At 49.8% G+C, this 17,090-nt stretch overlaps 1 protein-coding gene across 1 annotated transcript in view; it reads right to left on the bottom strand.

Moving 5' to 3' along the window:
- Positions 1 to 668: 668 nt before the first annotated feature.
- The window catches only part of LOC119956245 (tolloid-like protein 2), a 191,057-nt gene continuing 174,635 nt past the window's right edge, over positions 669 to 17,090 (bottom strand). Inside the window, exons 15-17 of the mRNA XM_038783279.1 lie at positions 9,781 to 9,994; positions 4,249 to 4,499; positions 669 to 1,034 (exon numbers count right to left, since the gene is read on the bottom strand). Of these exons, the coding sequence (XP_038639207.1) occupies positions 900 to 1,034; positions 4,249 to 4,499; positions 9,781 to 9,994 (600 nt within the window). The 3' untranslated portion in view covers positions 669 to 899. The remainder of the gene's footprint in view (positions 1,035 to 4,248; positions 4,500 to 9,780; positions 9,995 to 17,090) is intronic.

Below are 17,090 nucleotides of genomic sequence, written 5' to 3'. Positions count from 1 at the left end.
AAGATCTGCTCCCGGCTTCTCGGTATTTGGAATGCCTGTGTGACATGGTGACCAGGAATCCAAACCCTTCCAGTGTTTACCAAAAGGCAGGGTAGGAATGTCACTGTTACACGGGGGGGGGGGGTGGTTTGAAACACAATGCTTCTGCATGTCGTGTCATTCATATAGAGAGCTTGTCCTAAAAAGATGGAGGAGGAATACTTTACCGACTGGGATGACTGGGATTGGAGTGACTGGGATGAGAATAAACAGGATGGGACTAAAAGCGATGGGAGTGAACTAGATGGGAGTGAATGGGGCTGGGAGTGACTAGTGTCGGAGCGACTGGGATGGGGGTCAATGGGATGGGTGTGAACCACATAGGAGTGAATGGGATGGGAATGAACGGGATTGGGAGGACTGGAATGAGTGACTGGGTTGGGAATTCAAATATAAGAAGTCAGTGTTTTATTTGAATTTGCTTAGAGCTACAATAATTGAATAAACAAAATGTTTTCTAAAATAATGGACAGTAAGAAGTCTTACAACACCAGGTTAAAGTCCAACAGGTTTGTTTCAAACACGAGCTTTCGGAGCACGGCTCCTTCTTCAGGTGAATGATTCACCTGAAGAAGGAGCCGTGCTCCGAAAGCTCGTGTTTGAAACAAACCTGTTGGACTTTAACCTGGTGTTGTAAAACTTCTTACTGTGCTCACCCCAGTCCAACGCCGGCATCTCCACATCATGGATTCTAAAATAATAGGCTAGATAACATCAGAATGTATTTTGAATACAGAGGTTTGTTTTCTGGTCCTGAATCTTTGTCGATTTGAGTAAACCAATCATTGGTCCTATTTCCCGGGGTCGAAGGTTCACGGGCAGCAAACCACAATGTCCTGGTTGAAGTCCCTCTTATCTGGTCACTTCCTCATGTGCAACTCATCCTGGAATTCAGTGCTGGTGTAGCGAACGTGGAAACCTTTCTTATTGATGGTGTCGTCCGTGTGAAATCGAATCATTATCGAGTCTCCCGCAGAATAAATCTCCTCCTGGGGCTAAGCAAACACAAATGAGAATGAATCTGATTGTTCAGTAGAGCTGACTGGAGTTGAATCTGCTCATGGAAGGACTCTTTCATGTCTCAATTTGAGGTCAGGGATGTTAGTTCAAACACCAATCCCAGAGCAGAAAGATTCAAACTTTTCCAATCGTTATTTGTGAGGACGTTAAAGTGGAGTGTGAGGGAATACTCTCCACTTGCCTGGATGAGTGCAGCTCCAACAACACTCAAGAAGCTCGACACCATCCAGGACAAAGCAGCCCCGCTTGATCGCTCCCCCTCCACAAACATTCACTCCCTCCACCACCGACGCACAGTAACAGCCGTGTGTACCATCGACAAGATGCACTGCAGCAACTCTCCAAGGTTCCCTAGGCAGCAGCTTCCAAACCCATGACCACGACCATCTAGAAGGACAAGAGCAGCAGATACAAAATGCATACAAATTGCATGCAAAATGATCAGAGGGTTAGATAGGGTGGACAGCGAGAGCCTTCTCCCGCGGATGGAGGTGGCTAGCACGAGGGGACATAGCCTTAAATTGAGGGGTAATAGATATAGGACAGAGGTCAGAGGTGGGTTTTTTACGCAAAGAGTGGTGAGGCCGTGGAATGCCCTACCTGCAACAGTAGTGAACTCGCCAACATTGAGGGCATTTAAACGTTTATTGGATAAGCATATGGATGATAAGGGCATAGTGTAGGTTAGATGGCCTTTAGTTTTTTCCATGTCGGTGCAACATTGAGGGCCGAAGGGCCTGTACTGCGCTGTATCGTTCTATGTTCTAGATACCTGGGAACCCCACCACCTGGAGGTTCCCCTCCAAGTCACTCACCATCCTGACTGGGAAATATATCGGCCGTTCCTTCACTGTCACTGGGGCAACATCCTGGAACTCTCTCCCTAACAGCACAGGGGGTGTACCTACACCATTACAGCAGTTCAAGAAGGCAGCTCACCACCACCTTCTCAAGGGGCAATTAGGGATGGCCCAAACAGCGACGCTGACATCCGTAAAAAAAAAACAGGAATAAACGTTGCCCTCATGTATTCATGAATAACGGCCCAAACAGAATAACTAGTATATAAAATGTTTAATGAATAAAGGGACAAGACACAATGAGCCAATCATTCACAGAATGCACACATCAGAAAATGGCTGTGCCCAATAAAATTCTAAACCCACTCTCCCCGCACACTTTAATATCCCACCCAGTCTAATCCCACTCACCCCTCACACTTTAATATCCCACCCAACCTAATCCCACTCATTCCCTACATCCTTTAATATCCCACCCAGTCTAATCCCACTCTCCCCCTCACTCCCCGTGCCCTTTAATATCCCACCCAGTCTAATCCCACTCTCCCCCTCACTCCCCGTGCCCTTTAATATCCCACCCAGTCTAATCCCTCTCTCCCCCTCACTCCTCGCACCCTTTAATATCCCACCCAGTCTAATCCCACTCTCCCCTCACTCCCCGCACCCTTTAATATCCCACCCAGTCTAATCCCACTCTCCCCCTCACACCCCACACCCATTAATATCCCACCCAGTCTAATCCCACTCCCCTCACTCCCCGCAGCCTTTAATATCCCACCCAGTCTAATCCCACTCCCTCCTCACTCCCCGCACCCTTTAATATCCCACCCAGTCTAATCCCTCTCTCCCCCTCACTCCTCGCACCCTTTAATATCCCACCCAGTCTAATCCCACTCTCCCCCTCACTCCCCGCACCCTTTAATATCCCACCCAATCTAATCCCACTCTCACCCTCACTCGCTTCATCCATGTTTATTCTTTCTGGGCTGAAACTAATATAATAATTTTGCTGATGCTATATCTGCCATCAGTGTGTAAAATGAGGTGTTTGAGGACCGTAAACCAATCCAGGGCTAACGGGTAAATATTCTGCTCGCTCTCACCCGAGGTGGGACTTGCTCAGAACAACTTCACTGAGTATTTTATGCAGGAATATTTTGGCTAAAATCGTGTCTGTGTGTCTCAGTGATACAGGCAGTGGTGTGTGTGTGTCTCAGTGGTACAGACAGTGGTGTGTGTGTGTCTCTGTGATACAGACAGCGGTGTGTGTGTGTCTCAGTGATACAGGTAGTGGTGTGTGTGTCTCAGTGATACAGACAGTGGTGTATGTGTGTCTCACTGATACAGACAGCGGTGTGTGTGTGTCTCAGTGATACAGGTAGTGGTGTGTATGTCTCGGTGATACAGGCAGTGGTGTGTGTGTCTCTCAGTGATACAGGTAGTGGTGTGTGTGTGTGTCTCGGTGATACAGACAGTGGTGTGTGTGTCTCTCAGTGATACAGGTAGTGGTGTGTATGTCTCGGTGATACAGGCAGTGGTGTGTGTGTCTCTCAGTGATACAGGTAGTGGTGTGTGTGTCTCAGTGCTACAGGCAGTGGTGTGTGTATCTCAGTGATACAGACAGTGGTGTGTGTGTGTCTCAGTGATACAGACAGTGGTGTGTGTGTCTCTCAATGATACAGGTAGTGGTGTGTGTGTGTCTCAGTGATACAGACAGTGGTGTGTGTGTCTCTCAGCAATACAGACAGTGGTGTGTGTGTGTCTCTTTGATACAGGTAGTGGTGTGTGTGTCTCAGTGATACAGACAGTGGTGTGTGTGTGTCTCTGTGATACAGGTAGTGGTGTGTGTCTCTCAGTGATACAGGCAGTGGTGTGTGTGTCTCTCAGTGATACAGGTAGTGGTGTGTGTGTCTCAGTGATACAGGCAGTGGTGTGTGTGTCTCAGTGATACAGACAACGGTGTGTGTATGTCTCGGTGATACAGACAGCGGTGTGTGTGTGTCTCGGTGATACAGACAGTGGTGTGTGTATCTCAGTGATACAGGCAGTGGTGTGTGTCTCAATGACCCAGACTGTGGTGTGCGTATTATGAGTGCCACAGACAGGGCAGCACGGTGGCGCAGTGGTTAGCGCTGCTGCATCAGGCCCCCGAGGTCCCAGGTTCGATCCCGGCTCTGGGTCACTGTCCATGTGGAGTTTGCACATTCTCCCCGTGTCTGCGTGGGTTTCACCCCCACAACCCAAAGATGTGACGGGTAGGTGGATTGCCCACTCTAAATTTATATTTTAAAACAATGTGTGCCACAGACATTAATTTGCCATAGAGGTTGGGGGAGGAGGAGGGAGAGGGAGGAGAGAGGGTTACACTCACAGTTATTATGAACCTTACCCCTGATCCGCAGAACCTGCCGAGTCTCGGGGCAACGCTTTCCAGGCCATCGTAAATCTCCATGTAGTCATATCCACAATCTGCCTCCTGCTCCGTTTCAAAGGTCTGAAATATCAGCTCCACCCCATAACCATCCTCTGCCACAATCACCCAGTCACACTCACACTGGCCGGGGTAATTATTGTCTCCAAATTGGGCGTGTGAGTACAGATGATTGGTCCGGATCTCTGCCCGGAGTTTGCCTCCGCACTCTGAAAAGGAAGGAATTGTTGGATTGAGAGCAGCTCCGGATAAAACACTTGGGATAAAGTCCTGACTGTACTGGCTGTGCTGACTGTGCTGACTGTACTGACTGTACTGACTGTACTGGCTGTGCTGACTGTGCTGACTGTACTGACTGTACTGACTGTACTGGCTGTACTGACTGTGCTGGCTGTACTGGCTGTGCTGACTGTGCTGACTGTACTGACTGTACTGACTGTACTGGCTGTGCTGACTGTGCTGACTGTGCTGACTGTGCAGACTGTGCAGACTGTACTGACTGTACTGACTGTGCTCACTGTACTAACTGTACTGACTGTACTGACTGTACTAACTGTACTGACTGTACTGACTGTGCTGACTGTACTGACTGTACTGACTGTGCTGGCTGTGCTGGCTGTACTGACTGTACTGACTGTACTGACTGTGCTGACTGTACTGACTGTGCTGACTGTGCTGGCTGTGCTGGCTGTACTGACTGTGCTGACTGTGCTGACTGTGCTGACTGTACTGACTGTGCTGACTGTGCTGACTGTACTGACTGTGCTGACTGTACTGGCTGTACTGGCTGTGCTGGCTGTGCTGGCTGTGCTGGCTGTACTGACTGTACTGACTGTACTGGCTGTACTGACTGTACTGACTGTACTGGCTGTGCTGACTGTGCTGACTGTACTGGCTGTGCTGACTGTACTGGCTGTGCTGACTGTACTGACTGTGCTGACTGTGCTGACTGTACTGGCTGTACTGGCTGTACTGGCTGTGCTGGCTGTGCTGGCTGTACTGACTGTGCTGACTGTGCTGGCTGTGCTGACTGTACTGGCTGTACTGACTGTACTGACTGTGCTGGCTGTACTGACTGTACTGACTGTGCTGACTGTGCTGGCTGTGCTGACTGTACTGACTGTGCTGACTGTGCTGACTGTACTGACTGTGCTGACTGTGCTGACTGTGCTGACTGTGCTGACTGTACTGGCTGTACTGACTGTGCTGACTGTGCTGACTGTACTGGCTGTACTGACTGTGCTGACTGTACTGACTGTGCTGACTGTGCTGACTGTACTGACTGTGCTGACTGTACTGACTGTGCTGACTGTGCTGGCTGTGCTGACTGTGCTGACTGTACTGACTGTGCTGACTGCGCTGACTGTACTGGCTGTGCTGACTGTACTGGCTGTACTGACTGTGCTGACTGTACTGACTGTGCTGACTGTGCTGACTGTACTGACTGTGCTGGCTGTACTGACTGTACTGACTGTACTGGCTGTGCTGACTGTGCTGACTGTGCTGACTGTACTGACTGTACTGGCTGTGCTCACTGTGCTGACTGTACTGACTGTACTGGCTGTACTGACTGTGCTGGCTGTACTGACTGTGCTCACTGTGCTGACTGTGCTGACTGTACTGACTGTACTGGCTGTGCTGACTGTGCTGACTGTGCTGACTGTACTGACTGTACTGGCTGTACTGACTGTGCTGACTGTACTGACTGTACTGACTGTACTGAGTGTGCTGACTGTACTGACTGTACTGACTGTGGTCACTGTGCTGACTGTACTGACTGTACTGGCTGTACTGACTGTGCTGAATGTACTGACTGTACTGACTGTGCTCACTGTGCTGACTGTACTGACTGTACTGACTGTACTGACTGTACTGACTGTGCTGACTGTGCTGACTGTGCTGACTGTGCTGACTGTGCTGACTGTACTGACTGTGCTGACTGTACTGACTGTGCTGACTGTGCTGACTGTGCTGGCTGTACTGACTGTACTGGCTGTACTGACTGTACTGACTGTACTGGCTGTACTGACTGTGCTGGCTGTACTGACTGTACTGACTGTACTGGCTGTACTGACTGTATTGGCTGTGCTGACTGTACTGGCTGTGCTCACTGTGCTGACTGTGCTGACTGTACTGGCTGTGCTGGCTGTACTGACTGTGCTGACTGTACGGGCTGTACTGACTGTACTGACTGTACTGACTGTGCTGGCTGTACTGACTGTGCTGACTGTACTGACTGTGCTGACTGTGCTGACTGTACTGACTGTACTGGCTGTGCTGACTGTACTGACTGTGCTGACTGTACTGGCTGTACTGACTGTACTGACTGTGCTGACTGTACTGACTGTGCTGACTGTACTGACTGTACTGACTGTACTGACTGTGCTGACTGTGCTGACTGTACTGACTGTACTGGCTGTGCTGACTGTACTGGCTGTACTGACTGTGCTGACTGTACTGACTGTGCTGACTGTACTGGCTGTGCTGACTGTACTGGCTGTGCTGGCTGTGCTGGCTGTGCTGACTGTACTGGCTGTGCTCACTGTGCTGACTGTACTGACTGTGCTGACTGTGCTGACTGTACTGGCTGTACTGACTGTACTGACTGTGCTGACTGTGCTGACTGTACTGACTGTACTGACTGTACTGACTGTACTGGATGTGCTGGCTGTGCTGGCTGTACTGACTGTACTGACTGTGCTCACTGTGCTGACTGTACTGACTGTACTGGCTGTGCTCACTGTGCTCACTGTACTGACTGTACTGACTGTACTGGCTGTGCTGACTGTACTGACTGTACTGGCTGTGCTGGCTGTGCTGGCTGTACTGACTGTACTGACTGTACTGACTGTGCTGACTGTACTGACTGTACTGACTGTGCTCACTGTGCTGACTGTACTGACTGTGCTGACTGTACTGGCTGTGCTGGCTGTGCTGGCTGTACTGACTGTACTGACTGTACTGACTGTGCTCACTGTGCTGACTGTACTGACTGTACTGACTGTGCTCACTGTGCTGACTGTACTGACTGTGCTGACTGTACTGACTGTACTGGCTGTGCTGACTGTACTGGCTGTGCTGGTTTTACTGACTGTGCTCACTGTGCTGACTGTACTGACTGTGCTGACTGTACTGGCTGTGCTGACTGTGCTGACTGTGCTGGCTGTGCTGACTGTACTGACTGTGCTGGCTGTACTGACTGTACTGACTGTACTGACTGTACTGGCTGTACTGACTGTGCTCACTGTGCTGACTGTGCTGACTGTACTGACTGTACTGACTACGCTGACTACTGACTGTACTGAGTGTGCTGGCTGCGCTCACTGTACTGGCTGTACTGACTGTACTGACTGTGCTGACTGTGCTGACTGTGCTGGCTGTACTGACTGTGCTGGCTGTGCTGGCTGTACTGATTGTACTGACTGTGCTGACTGTGCTGACTGTACTGACTGTACTGACTGTGCTGACTGTGCTGACTGTGCTGACTGTGCTGACTGTGCTGGCTGTACTGACTGTACTGGCTGTGCTGACTGTGCTGACTGTGCTGGCTGTGCTGACTGTACTGGCTGTGCTGACTGTACTGACTGTGCCGACTGTGCTGGCTGTGCTGACTGTGCTGACTGTACTGACTGTACTGACTGTACTGACTGTGCTGGCTGTGCTGACTGTGCTGGCTGTGCTGACTGTACTGACTGTACTGACTGTGCTGGCTGTGCTGGCTGTACTGACTGTACTGACTGTACTGGCTGTACTGACTGTGCTGACTGTGCTGGCTGTACTGACTGTGCTGACTGTACTGGCTGTACTGACTGTGCTGGCTGTGCTGGCTGTACTGACTGTGCTGACTGTACTGACTGTACTGACTGTGCTGACTGTACTGACTGTGCTGGGTGTGCTGACTACGCTGACTACTGACTGTACTGAGTGTACTAACTGTGCTGACTACTGACTGTACTGGCTGCGCTCACTGTACTGGCTGTACTGACTGTACTGACTGTGCTGACTGTGCTGACTGTACTGACTGTGCTGACTGTACTGACTGTGCTGACTACTGACTGTACTGAGTGTACTAACTGTGCTCACTGTGCTGACTGTACTGGCTGTGCTCACTGTACTGGCTGTACTGACTGTACTGACTGTACTGACTGTGCTGACTGTACTGACTGTGCTGACTACTGACTGTACTGAGTGTACTAACTGTGCTCACTGTGCTGACTGTACTGGCTGTACTGACTGTACTGGCTGTGCTCACTGTGCTGACTGTGCTGACTGTACTGACTGTGCTGACTACTGACTGTGCTGACTACTGACTGTGCTGACTACTGACTGTGCTCACTGTGCTGACTGTACTGGCTGTACTGACTGTACTGACTGTGTTGATTGTACTGACTGTGCTGACTGTACTGACTGTGCTGACTACTGACTGTACTGAGTGTACTTACTGTGCTCACCGTGCTGACTGTACTGACTGTACTGACTGTGCTCACTGTGCTGACTGTACTGGCTGTACTGACTGTACTGACTGTACTGACTGTACTGACTGTGCTGACTGTACTGACTGTGCTGACTACTGACTGTACTGAGTGTACTAACTGTGCTCACTGTGCTGACTGTACTGGCTGTACTGACTGTGCTGACTACTGACTGTACTGAGTGTACTGATTGTACTGGCTGTGCTGACTGTGCTGACTGTACTGACTGTGCTGACTGTACTGGCTGTGCTGACTGTGCTGACTGTACTGGCTGTGCTGACTACTGACTGTACTGACTGTACTGACTGTGTTGATTGTACTGACTGTGTTGATTGTACTGACTGTGCTGACTGTACTGACTGTGCTGACTACTGACTGTACTGAGTGTACTGATTGTGCTCACTGTGCTGACTGTACTGACTGTGCTGACTGTACTGACTGTGCTGACTGTACTGATTGTACTGACTGTACTGACTGTACTGACTGTTCTGGCTGTGCTGACTGTACTGGCTGTGCTCACTGTGCTGACTGTACTGACTGTACTGACTGTGCTGACTGTGCTGACTGTACTGACTGTACTGGCTGTGCTGACTGTGCTGACTGTGCTGACTGTACTGACTGTGCTGTCTATAGTACTCCAACTATAGTATTTTTGCAGTCACTACAGCCCGTACAGTCAGCACAGTCGCTACAGTCAGTACAGCCCGAACAGTCAGCACAGTCACTACAGTCAGTACAGTCAGTACAGCCCGTACAGTCAGCACAGTCACTACAGTCAGTACAGCCCGTACAGTCAGCACAGTCACTACAGTCAGTACAGCCCGTACAGTCAGCACAGTCACTACAGTCAGTACAGTCAGTACAGCCCGTACAGTCAGCACAGTCACTACAGTCAGTACAGCCCGTACAGTCAGCACAGTCACTACAGCCAGTACAGCCTGTACTGACTGTGCTGACTGTGCTGAATCGCGCCCAGCGTCTGTTTGAGGCGAGCTTATTGTGCGAGTCGCTGCCTCACCTGTGCTGTGTTTCGCTTCAAAGCCTTTCCTCTGAACGGAAGCATCCGACAGGAATTTGATGAACATTTTGTTGCCCGAGCTGACGAGCGGCTCAGGCCTCCGTCTCCCGCAGTAACGCCCCAGGATAGGCGCCTTCTCCCCGGGACCGTCGTAAACCTCCAGATGGTCATAAATGCATTCCTGGTGCTGTTCCATTTCAAACTCGTTGAAGGCCTGTGGGGAAAAGGTTCCGAGGGATTAATAAACGAGAAATGATTCAGTCCAGCTCCCTGTCCTTCTCGTTTTCCTTCAAACAGTGACCCCCCCCACCCCATTCCCAAATAATCAATGACTCGGATTGTTTTCATCAGAACGATGGAGATTGAGGGGCGACCTGATAGAGGTCTATAAGATTATGAGGGACATGGATAGAGTGGATGGGCAGGCACTCTGTCCCAGGGTGGAGGGGTCAGTCAGTAGAGAGCATGGGTTTAAGGTCCTTGGGGCAAGGTTTAGAGGAGATGGGCAACACGGTAACACGGACGGCACGTTACCACAGCGGTTAGCACAATTGCTTCACAGCTCCAGGGTCCCAGGTTCGATTCCGGCTTGGGTCACTGTCTGTGCCGAGTCTGCACATCCTCCCCGTGTGTGCGTGGGTTTCCTCCGGGTGCTCCGGTTTCCTCCCACAGTCCAAAATGTGCAGGTTAGGTGGATTGGCCGTGATAAATTGCCCTTAGATAGATAGATAGAGAAATACAGCACAGAACAGGCCCTTCGGCCCACGATGTTGCGCCGAACTTTTGTCCTAGGTTAATCATAGAATTTTGGACAATTTTTCATGGCCAATCCACCCAACCTGCACATCTTTGGACTGTGGGAGGAAACCGGAGTACCCGGAGGAAACCCACGCAGTCACGGGGAGGATGTGCAGACTCCACACAGACAGTGACCCAAGTCGAAATCGAACTTGGGACCCTGGAGCTGTGAAGCAATTGTGCTATCCACAATGCTACCGTGCTGCCCTTAAGAAGTTAACCTACACTCCCTTATTCTACCCTAATCCAAGTACCTATCCAATAGCCGCTTGAAGGTCCATAAATTTTCCGACTCAACTACTACCACAGGCAGTGCATTCCATGCCCCCACTACTCTCTGGGTAAAGAACCTACCTCTGACATCCCCTCTATATCTTCCACCATTTATCTTAAATTTATGTCCCCTTGTAATGGTGTGTTCCACCCGGGGAAAAAGTCTCTGACTGTCTACTCTATCTATTCCCCTGATCATCTTATAAACCTCTATCAAGTCGCCCCTCATCCTTCTCCGTTCTAATGAGAAAAGGCCTAGCACCCTCAATCTTTCCTCGTATGACCTACTCTCCATTCCAGGCAACATCCTGGTAAATCTCCTTTGCACCTTTTCCAAAGCTTCCACATCCTTCCTAAAATGAGGTGACCAGAACTGCACACAGTACTCCAAATGTGGCCTGACCAAGGTTTTGTACAGCTGCATCATCACCTCACGGCTCTTAAATTCAATCCCTCTGCTAATGAACGCTAGCACACCATAGGCCTTCTTCACAGCTCTATCCACTTGAGTGGCAACTTTCAAAGAACAATGAACATAGACCCCAAGATCTCTCTGCTCCTCCACATTGCCAAGAACCCTACCATTAACCCTGTATTCCGCATTCAGATTTGTCCTTCCAAAATGGACAACCTCACACTTGTCAGGGTTAAACTCCATCTGCCACTTCTCAGCCCAGCTCTGCATTCTATCTATGTCTCTTTGAAGCCGACAAAAGCCCTCCTCACTATCCACAACTCCACCAATCTTCGTATCATCTGCAAATTTACTGACCCACCCTTCAACTCCCTCATCCAAGTCGTTAATGAAAATCACAAACAGCAGAGGACCCAGAACTGATCCCTGCGGTACGCCACTGATAACTGGGCTCCAGGCTGAATATTTGCCATCCACCACAACTCTCTGTCTTCTATCGGTTAGCCAGTTTGTTATCCAACTGGCCAAATTTCCCACTATCCCATGCCTCCTTACTTTCTGCATAAGCCTACCATGGGGAACCTTATCAAATGCCTTACTAAAATCCATGTACACTACATCCACTGCTTTACCTTCATCCACATGCTTGGTCACCTCCTCAAAGAATTCAATAAGACTTGTAAGGCAAGACCTACCCCTCACAAATCCGTGCTGACTATCCCTAATCAAGCAATGCCTTTCCAGATGCTCAGAAATCCTATCCCTCAGTACCCTTTCCATTACTTTGCCTACCACCGAAGTAAGACTAACTGGCCTGTAATTCCCAGGGTTATCCCTATTCCCTTTTTTGAACAGGGGCACGACATTCGCCACTCTCCAATCCTCTGGTACCACCCCTGTTGACAGCGAGGACGAAAAGATCATTGCCAACGGCTCTGCAATTTCATTTCTTGCTTCCCAGAGAATCCTTGGATATATCCCGTCAGGCCCGGGGGACTTGTCTATCCTCAAGTTTTTCAAAACGCGCAACACATCTTCCTTCCTGACAAGTATCTCCTCAAGCTTATCAGTCTGCTTCACGCTGTCCTCTCCAACAATATGGCCCCTCTCATTTGTAAATACTGAAGAAAAATACTTGTTCAAGACCTCTCCTATCTCTTCAGACTCAATACACAATCTCCCGCTACTGTCCTTAATCGGACCTACTCTCACTCTAGTCATTCTCATATTTCTCACGTATGTGTAAAAGGCCTTGGGGTTTTCCTTGATCCTACCCGCCAAAGATTTTTCATGCCCTCTCTTAGCTCTCCTAATCCCTTTCTTCAGTTCCCTCCTGGCTATCTTGTATCCCTCCAGCGCACTGTCTGAACCTTGTTTCTTCAGCCTTACATAAGTCTCCTTCTTCCTCTTAACAAGACATTCAACCTCTCTTGTCAACCATGGTTCCCTCACTCGACCATCTCTTCCCTGCCTGACAGGGACATACATATCAAAGACACGCAGTACCTGATCCTTGAACAAGTTCCACATTTCACTTGTGTCCTTCCCTGACAGCCTATGTTCCCAACTTCTGCACTTCAATTCTTGTCTGACAGCATTGTATTTACCCTTCCCCCAATTATAAACCTTGCCCTGTTGCTCGCACCTATCCCTCTCCATTACTAAAGTGAAAGTCACAGAATTGTGGTCACTACCTCCAAAATGCTCCCCCACTAACAAATCTATCACCTGCCCTGGTTCATTACCAAGTACTAAATCCAATATGGCCTCCCCTCTGGTCGGACAATCTACATACTGTGTTAGAAAAGCTTCCTGGACACACTGCACAAACACTACCCCATCCAAACTATTTGATCTAAAGAGTTTCCACTCAATGTTTGGGAAGTTGAAGTCGCCCATGACTACTACCCTGTGACTTCTGCACCTTTCCAGAATCTGTTTCCCAATCTGTTCCTCCACATCTCTGCTGCTATTGGGGGGCCTATAGAACACTCCCAACAAGGTGACTGCTCCTTTCCCTTAGTGTACAAAATTGCCCTTAGTGTTGGGCGGGGTTACTGGGTTATGGGGATATGGTGGAGGTGTTGACCTTGGGTAGGGTGCTCTTTCCAAGAGCCGGTGCAGACTCGATGGGCCGAATGGCCTCCTTCTGCACTGTAAATTCTATGAAATCTACGAGATGTGCGAGGCAGGTTTTTACACAGAGGGTGGTGAGTGCCTGGAACACGTTGCCAGGAGAGGTTGTGGAAGCAGATACATTAACGGCGTTCAAAAGGCATCTTGACAAACACAGGGATAGGATGGGTATAGAGGGATACGGCACAAGGAAGGGCTGAGGGTTTTGGCCAAGGGTGGTATCACGACCGGTACAGGTTTAGAGGGCTGAAGGGCCTGTTCCTGTGCTTTATTGTTCTCTGTTCATGGTATTATTAAACTTCCCAAATGACCATTCAGCAGGATGTATCTGTGGCTAATAATGGGGACAGAGTGAATGAGGATCCACAGTATAAATGGGGACGTGAGTCCTTGACATGTCTCAGGCGATCGCTGGGCTGTAAACACGGAGTACTGGGACCTTTCTCCGTTAGTGTCGATCGTCGCCCTCTCATCTTCAAGGTTACAGGCTTCATTCCCCATCCCAGAACCCTAAACATCGGAGTGTCGCAGCGAGGGAATGCCGCACTGTCACGTGTGCCGTCTATCAGGTGGGATGTTAAACTGCTCAATGTCAGAGACTCCGTGGTGTTATTTGAAGAGTCGGGGATGTCTGGTCATTATTTATCACTGAATCGTTACAGTTCAGGAGCATGCCATTCGGCCCATTGAGTCACTCCTAGATCTTTCATCGGACAATCCAGTTCGATTCCCACTCCATGCCCTTGCTCCACACCCCAAAAGTAACTCCCTCCTTCCAGTTTGTGTTCAATTCCTTTCTGGAAGCTTCTATTCAATCTGTATTGACCACGCTCTGCAGGCTGCGTTCCCAAATCCCAATCAACTGCTGCGGGAGACAAAGTGCCGACGCCGGAGTGAAAACTGGAGTGTTTCACTCCGGCGTCGGAGGCCGCTCCGGGCCCCCTATTCTCCCACCCCCCCCCAGGGGGCTAGGAGCGGCGCCGCGTCAATTTTGCGCGCTGGGCCTTGACTCCACGTCAAAGCGGTGCCGCGTAAATGACGCAGCCGGCGGCGCTTAAATGACATCACCCGCGCATGAGCAGGTTGGCGCGCTGTTCACGCCGGCAGCGATTATTGTATTGGACAGTATTGGACAGGCCGCTCGGCCCACCCGGGCCGGAGAATCGCCGCTCGACCGTTAGAAACGGCGATTCTCCGAGCGGTCTGTCGTGAAACACGGCACGCCGTTTTGGGGGGGGTGGGGGGGGGAGAATCGCGTGCGGGTGCCAGGGCGGCGTGGCGGGAATCGCCCGGCACTCCCGCGATTCTCCTACCCGGCGTGGGGGTCGGAGAATCGCGCCCAGGGTTTCCACCCTCGTTGCCAGTTCTTGTACCCAATCACCTTCAATCTCTGGCCTCTGATTGCCGACTCCTCAGCTGTTACTCGATTAAATCTCCTCTTAGCCTTCTCTACTCCGAGGAGAACGATCCCGGATTCTCCACTCTCTCCACGTGACCCGAACCCCTCATTCCTCGTAAGGCGAGCACTTTTCCAGGAGACACATCCGGAGTAAGACTCATACAGAGTGAGAGATTTAAACTTGGTCATTTGGTGCAGTGAGGTAAATCAGCAAAGGTAAGTGGAAAATCTAATTCTGCTGTTTTTCAGTTAAAAGTGCAGTGTGGAGCTTAGTGTCTGATTGGTTGAAGCTGCCCCCACCCTAATTGCTGAGAGGCAGTTATCTGTCAATCACCTGAGGCCTGTTGAGGCCTGTTTAGGGGCACATTGCATTCTTCTCTTTGAAGGGAAGGTTTTTTTTGAGTCATCGGTTAGCTGAGGTCTGTATAAAAGACAGACAGAGAGCGCACACAGTAAGCGAGCACTTTTCCAGGAGACACATCCGGAGTGAGACTCATACAGAGTGAGAGATTTAAACTTGGTAATTTGGTGCAGTGAGGTAAATCGGTGCAGAGTGTGAGGAGGTGCTTTTTAACCCTGGTAAGTGACTGGTAAGTAGTCTCTCTTTTTCTTTTTTTTTCTCTCTTTTTCTTTTCATTGTCGAATTTATTTATTTTTATTTTGAAATTGTAGTTGTTTAAGTTTACCAAGGGTTTAAGACATGGCAGGAGATCCCAGACCCATGTCATGCTCCTCGTGTGCGATGTGGGAGCTCAGGGACACGTCCACTGTCCCTGGCTCCTTCACGTGCAAGAAGTGTGTTCAGTTGCAACTCTTGTTAGACCGCTTGACGGCTCTGGAGTTGCGGATGGACTCACTTTGGAGCATCCGCGATGCTGAGGAGGTCGTGGATAGCATGTTTAGCGAGTTGGTCACACCGCAGGTGAAGGTTACTGAGGGAGATAGAAAATGGGTGACCAAAAGAAAGAGCAAGAGTAGGAAGGCAGTGCAGGTGTCCCCTGCGGTCATCTCCCTGCAAAACAGATATACTGCTTTGGATACTGTTGAGGGAGATGGCTCACCAGGGGAAGGCAGCAGCAGCCAGGTTCATGGCACCGTGGCTGGCTCTGCTGCACAGCAGGGCAGGAAGAAAAATGGCAGGGCTATAGTGATAGGGGACTCGATCGTAAGGGGAATAGACAGGCGGTTCTGTGGACGCAATCGAGACTCCAGGATGGTATGTTGCCTCCCTGGTGCAAGGGTCAAGAATGTCTCGGAGCGGCTGCAGGACATTCTGGGGGGGGAGGGTGAACAGCCAGCTGTCGTGGTGCACATAGGCACCAACGATATAGGTAAAAAACGGGATGAGGTCCTACAAGCGGAATTCAGGGAGTTAGGAGTTAAACTAAAAAGTAGGACCTCAAAGGTAGTAATCTCAGGATTGCTACCAGTGCCACGAGCTAGTCAGAGTAGGAATGTTAGGATAGATTCCTAACATGAATGCGTGGCTCGAGAGATGGTGCAAGAGGGAGGGATTCAAATTCCTGGGGCATTGGGACCGGTTCTGGGGGAGGTGGGACCAGTACAAACCGGACGGTCTGCACTTGGGCAGGACTGGAACCGAGGTCCTAGGGGGGGTGTTTGCTAGAGCTGTTGGGGAGGGTTTAAACTAATGTGGCAGGGGGATGGGAACCAATGCTGGAAGTTGGAAGGTAGTAAAACAGGGACAGAAACAAAAGGAAGTAAGGGGAAAAGTGCAAGGCAGAGAAGACATTGTCAGAAATCCATAAGGGCGACAGTACAAGGTACAGTGACTGAGGGGAGCACAGTGAATAGGCCCAGTAATAACAAAAGGAATAAAACTGGAGATGTTAAGATTCAAAACAGAGGTAAAAAAACCAACATAAGTGTACTTTACCTGAATGCTCGTAGTATTCGGAATAAAGTAAATGAGTTGGTGGCACAAATCATCGTAAATGACTATGATTTAGTGGCCATTACTGAAACATGGTTAAAGGATGGTCACGACTGGGAGTTAAATATCCGAGGGTATCAAACTATTCGGAAGGACAGAGTGGATGGTAAGGGAGGTGGTGTTGCTCTGTTATTTAAGGATGACATCCGGGCAATAGTAAGGGATGACATCGGTGCTATGGAGGATAAGGTTGAATCCATTTGGGTGGAAATCAGGAATAGTAAGGCGAAAAAGTCACTGATAGGAGTAGTCTATCGGCCACCAAATAGTAACGATATGTTGGGGCAGGCAATAAACAAAGAAATAACTGATGCATGTAGAAATGGTACAGCAGT

Source organism: Scyliorhinus canicula, chromosome 22, assembly GCF_902713615.1.
Source record: "Scyliorhinus canicula chromosome 22, sScyCan1.1, whole genome shotgun sequence".
In the NCBI taxonomy this organism is placed as follows: Eukaryota; Metazoa; Chordata; class Chondrichthyes; order Carcharhiniformes; family Scyliorhinidae; genus Scyliorhinus; species Scyliorhinus canicula.
Note: the sequence above shows the minus strand (reverse complement) of the source record. Positions and strands in the feature narration are given on the sequence as shown.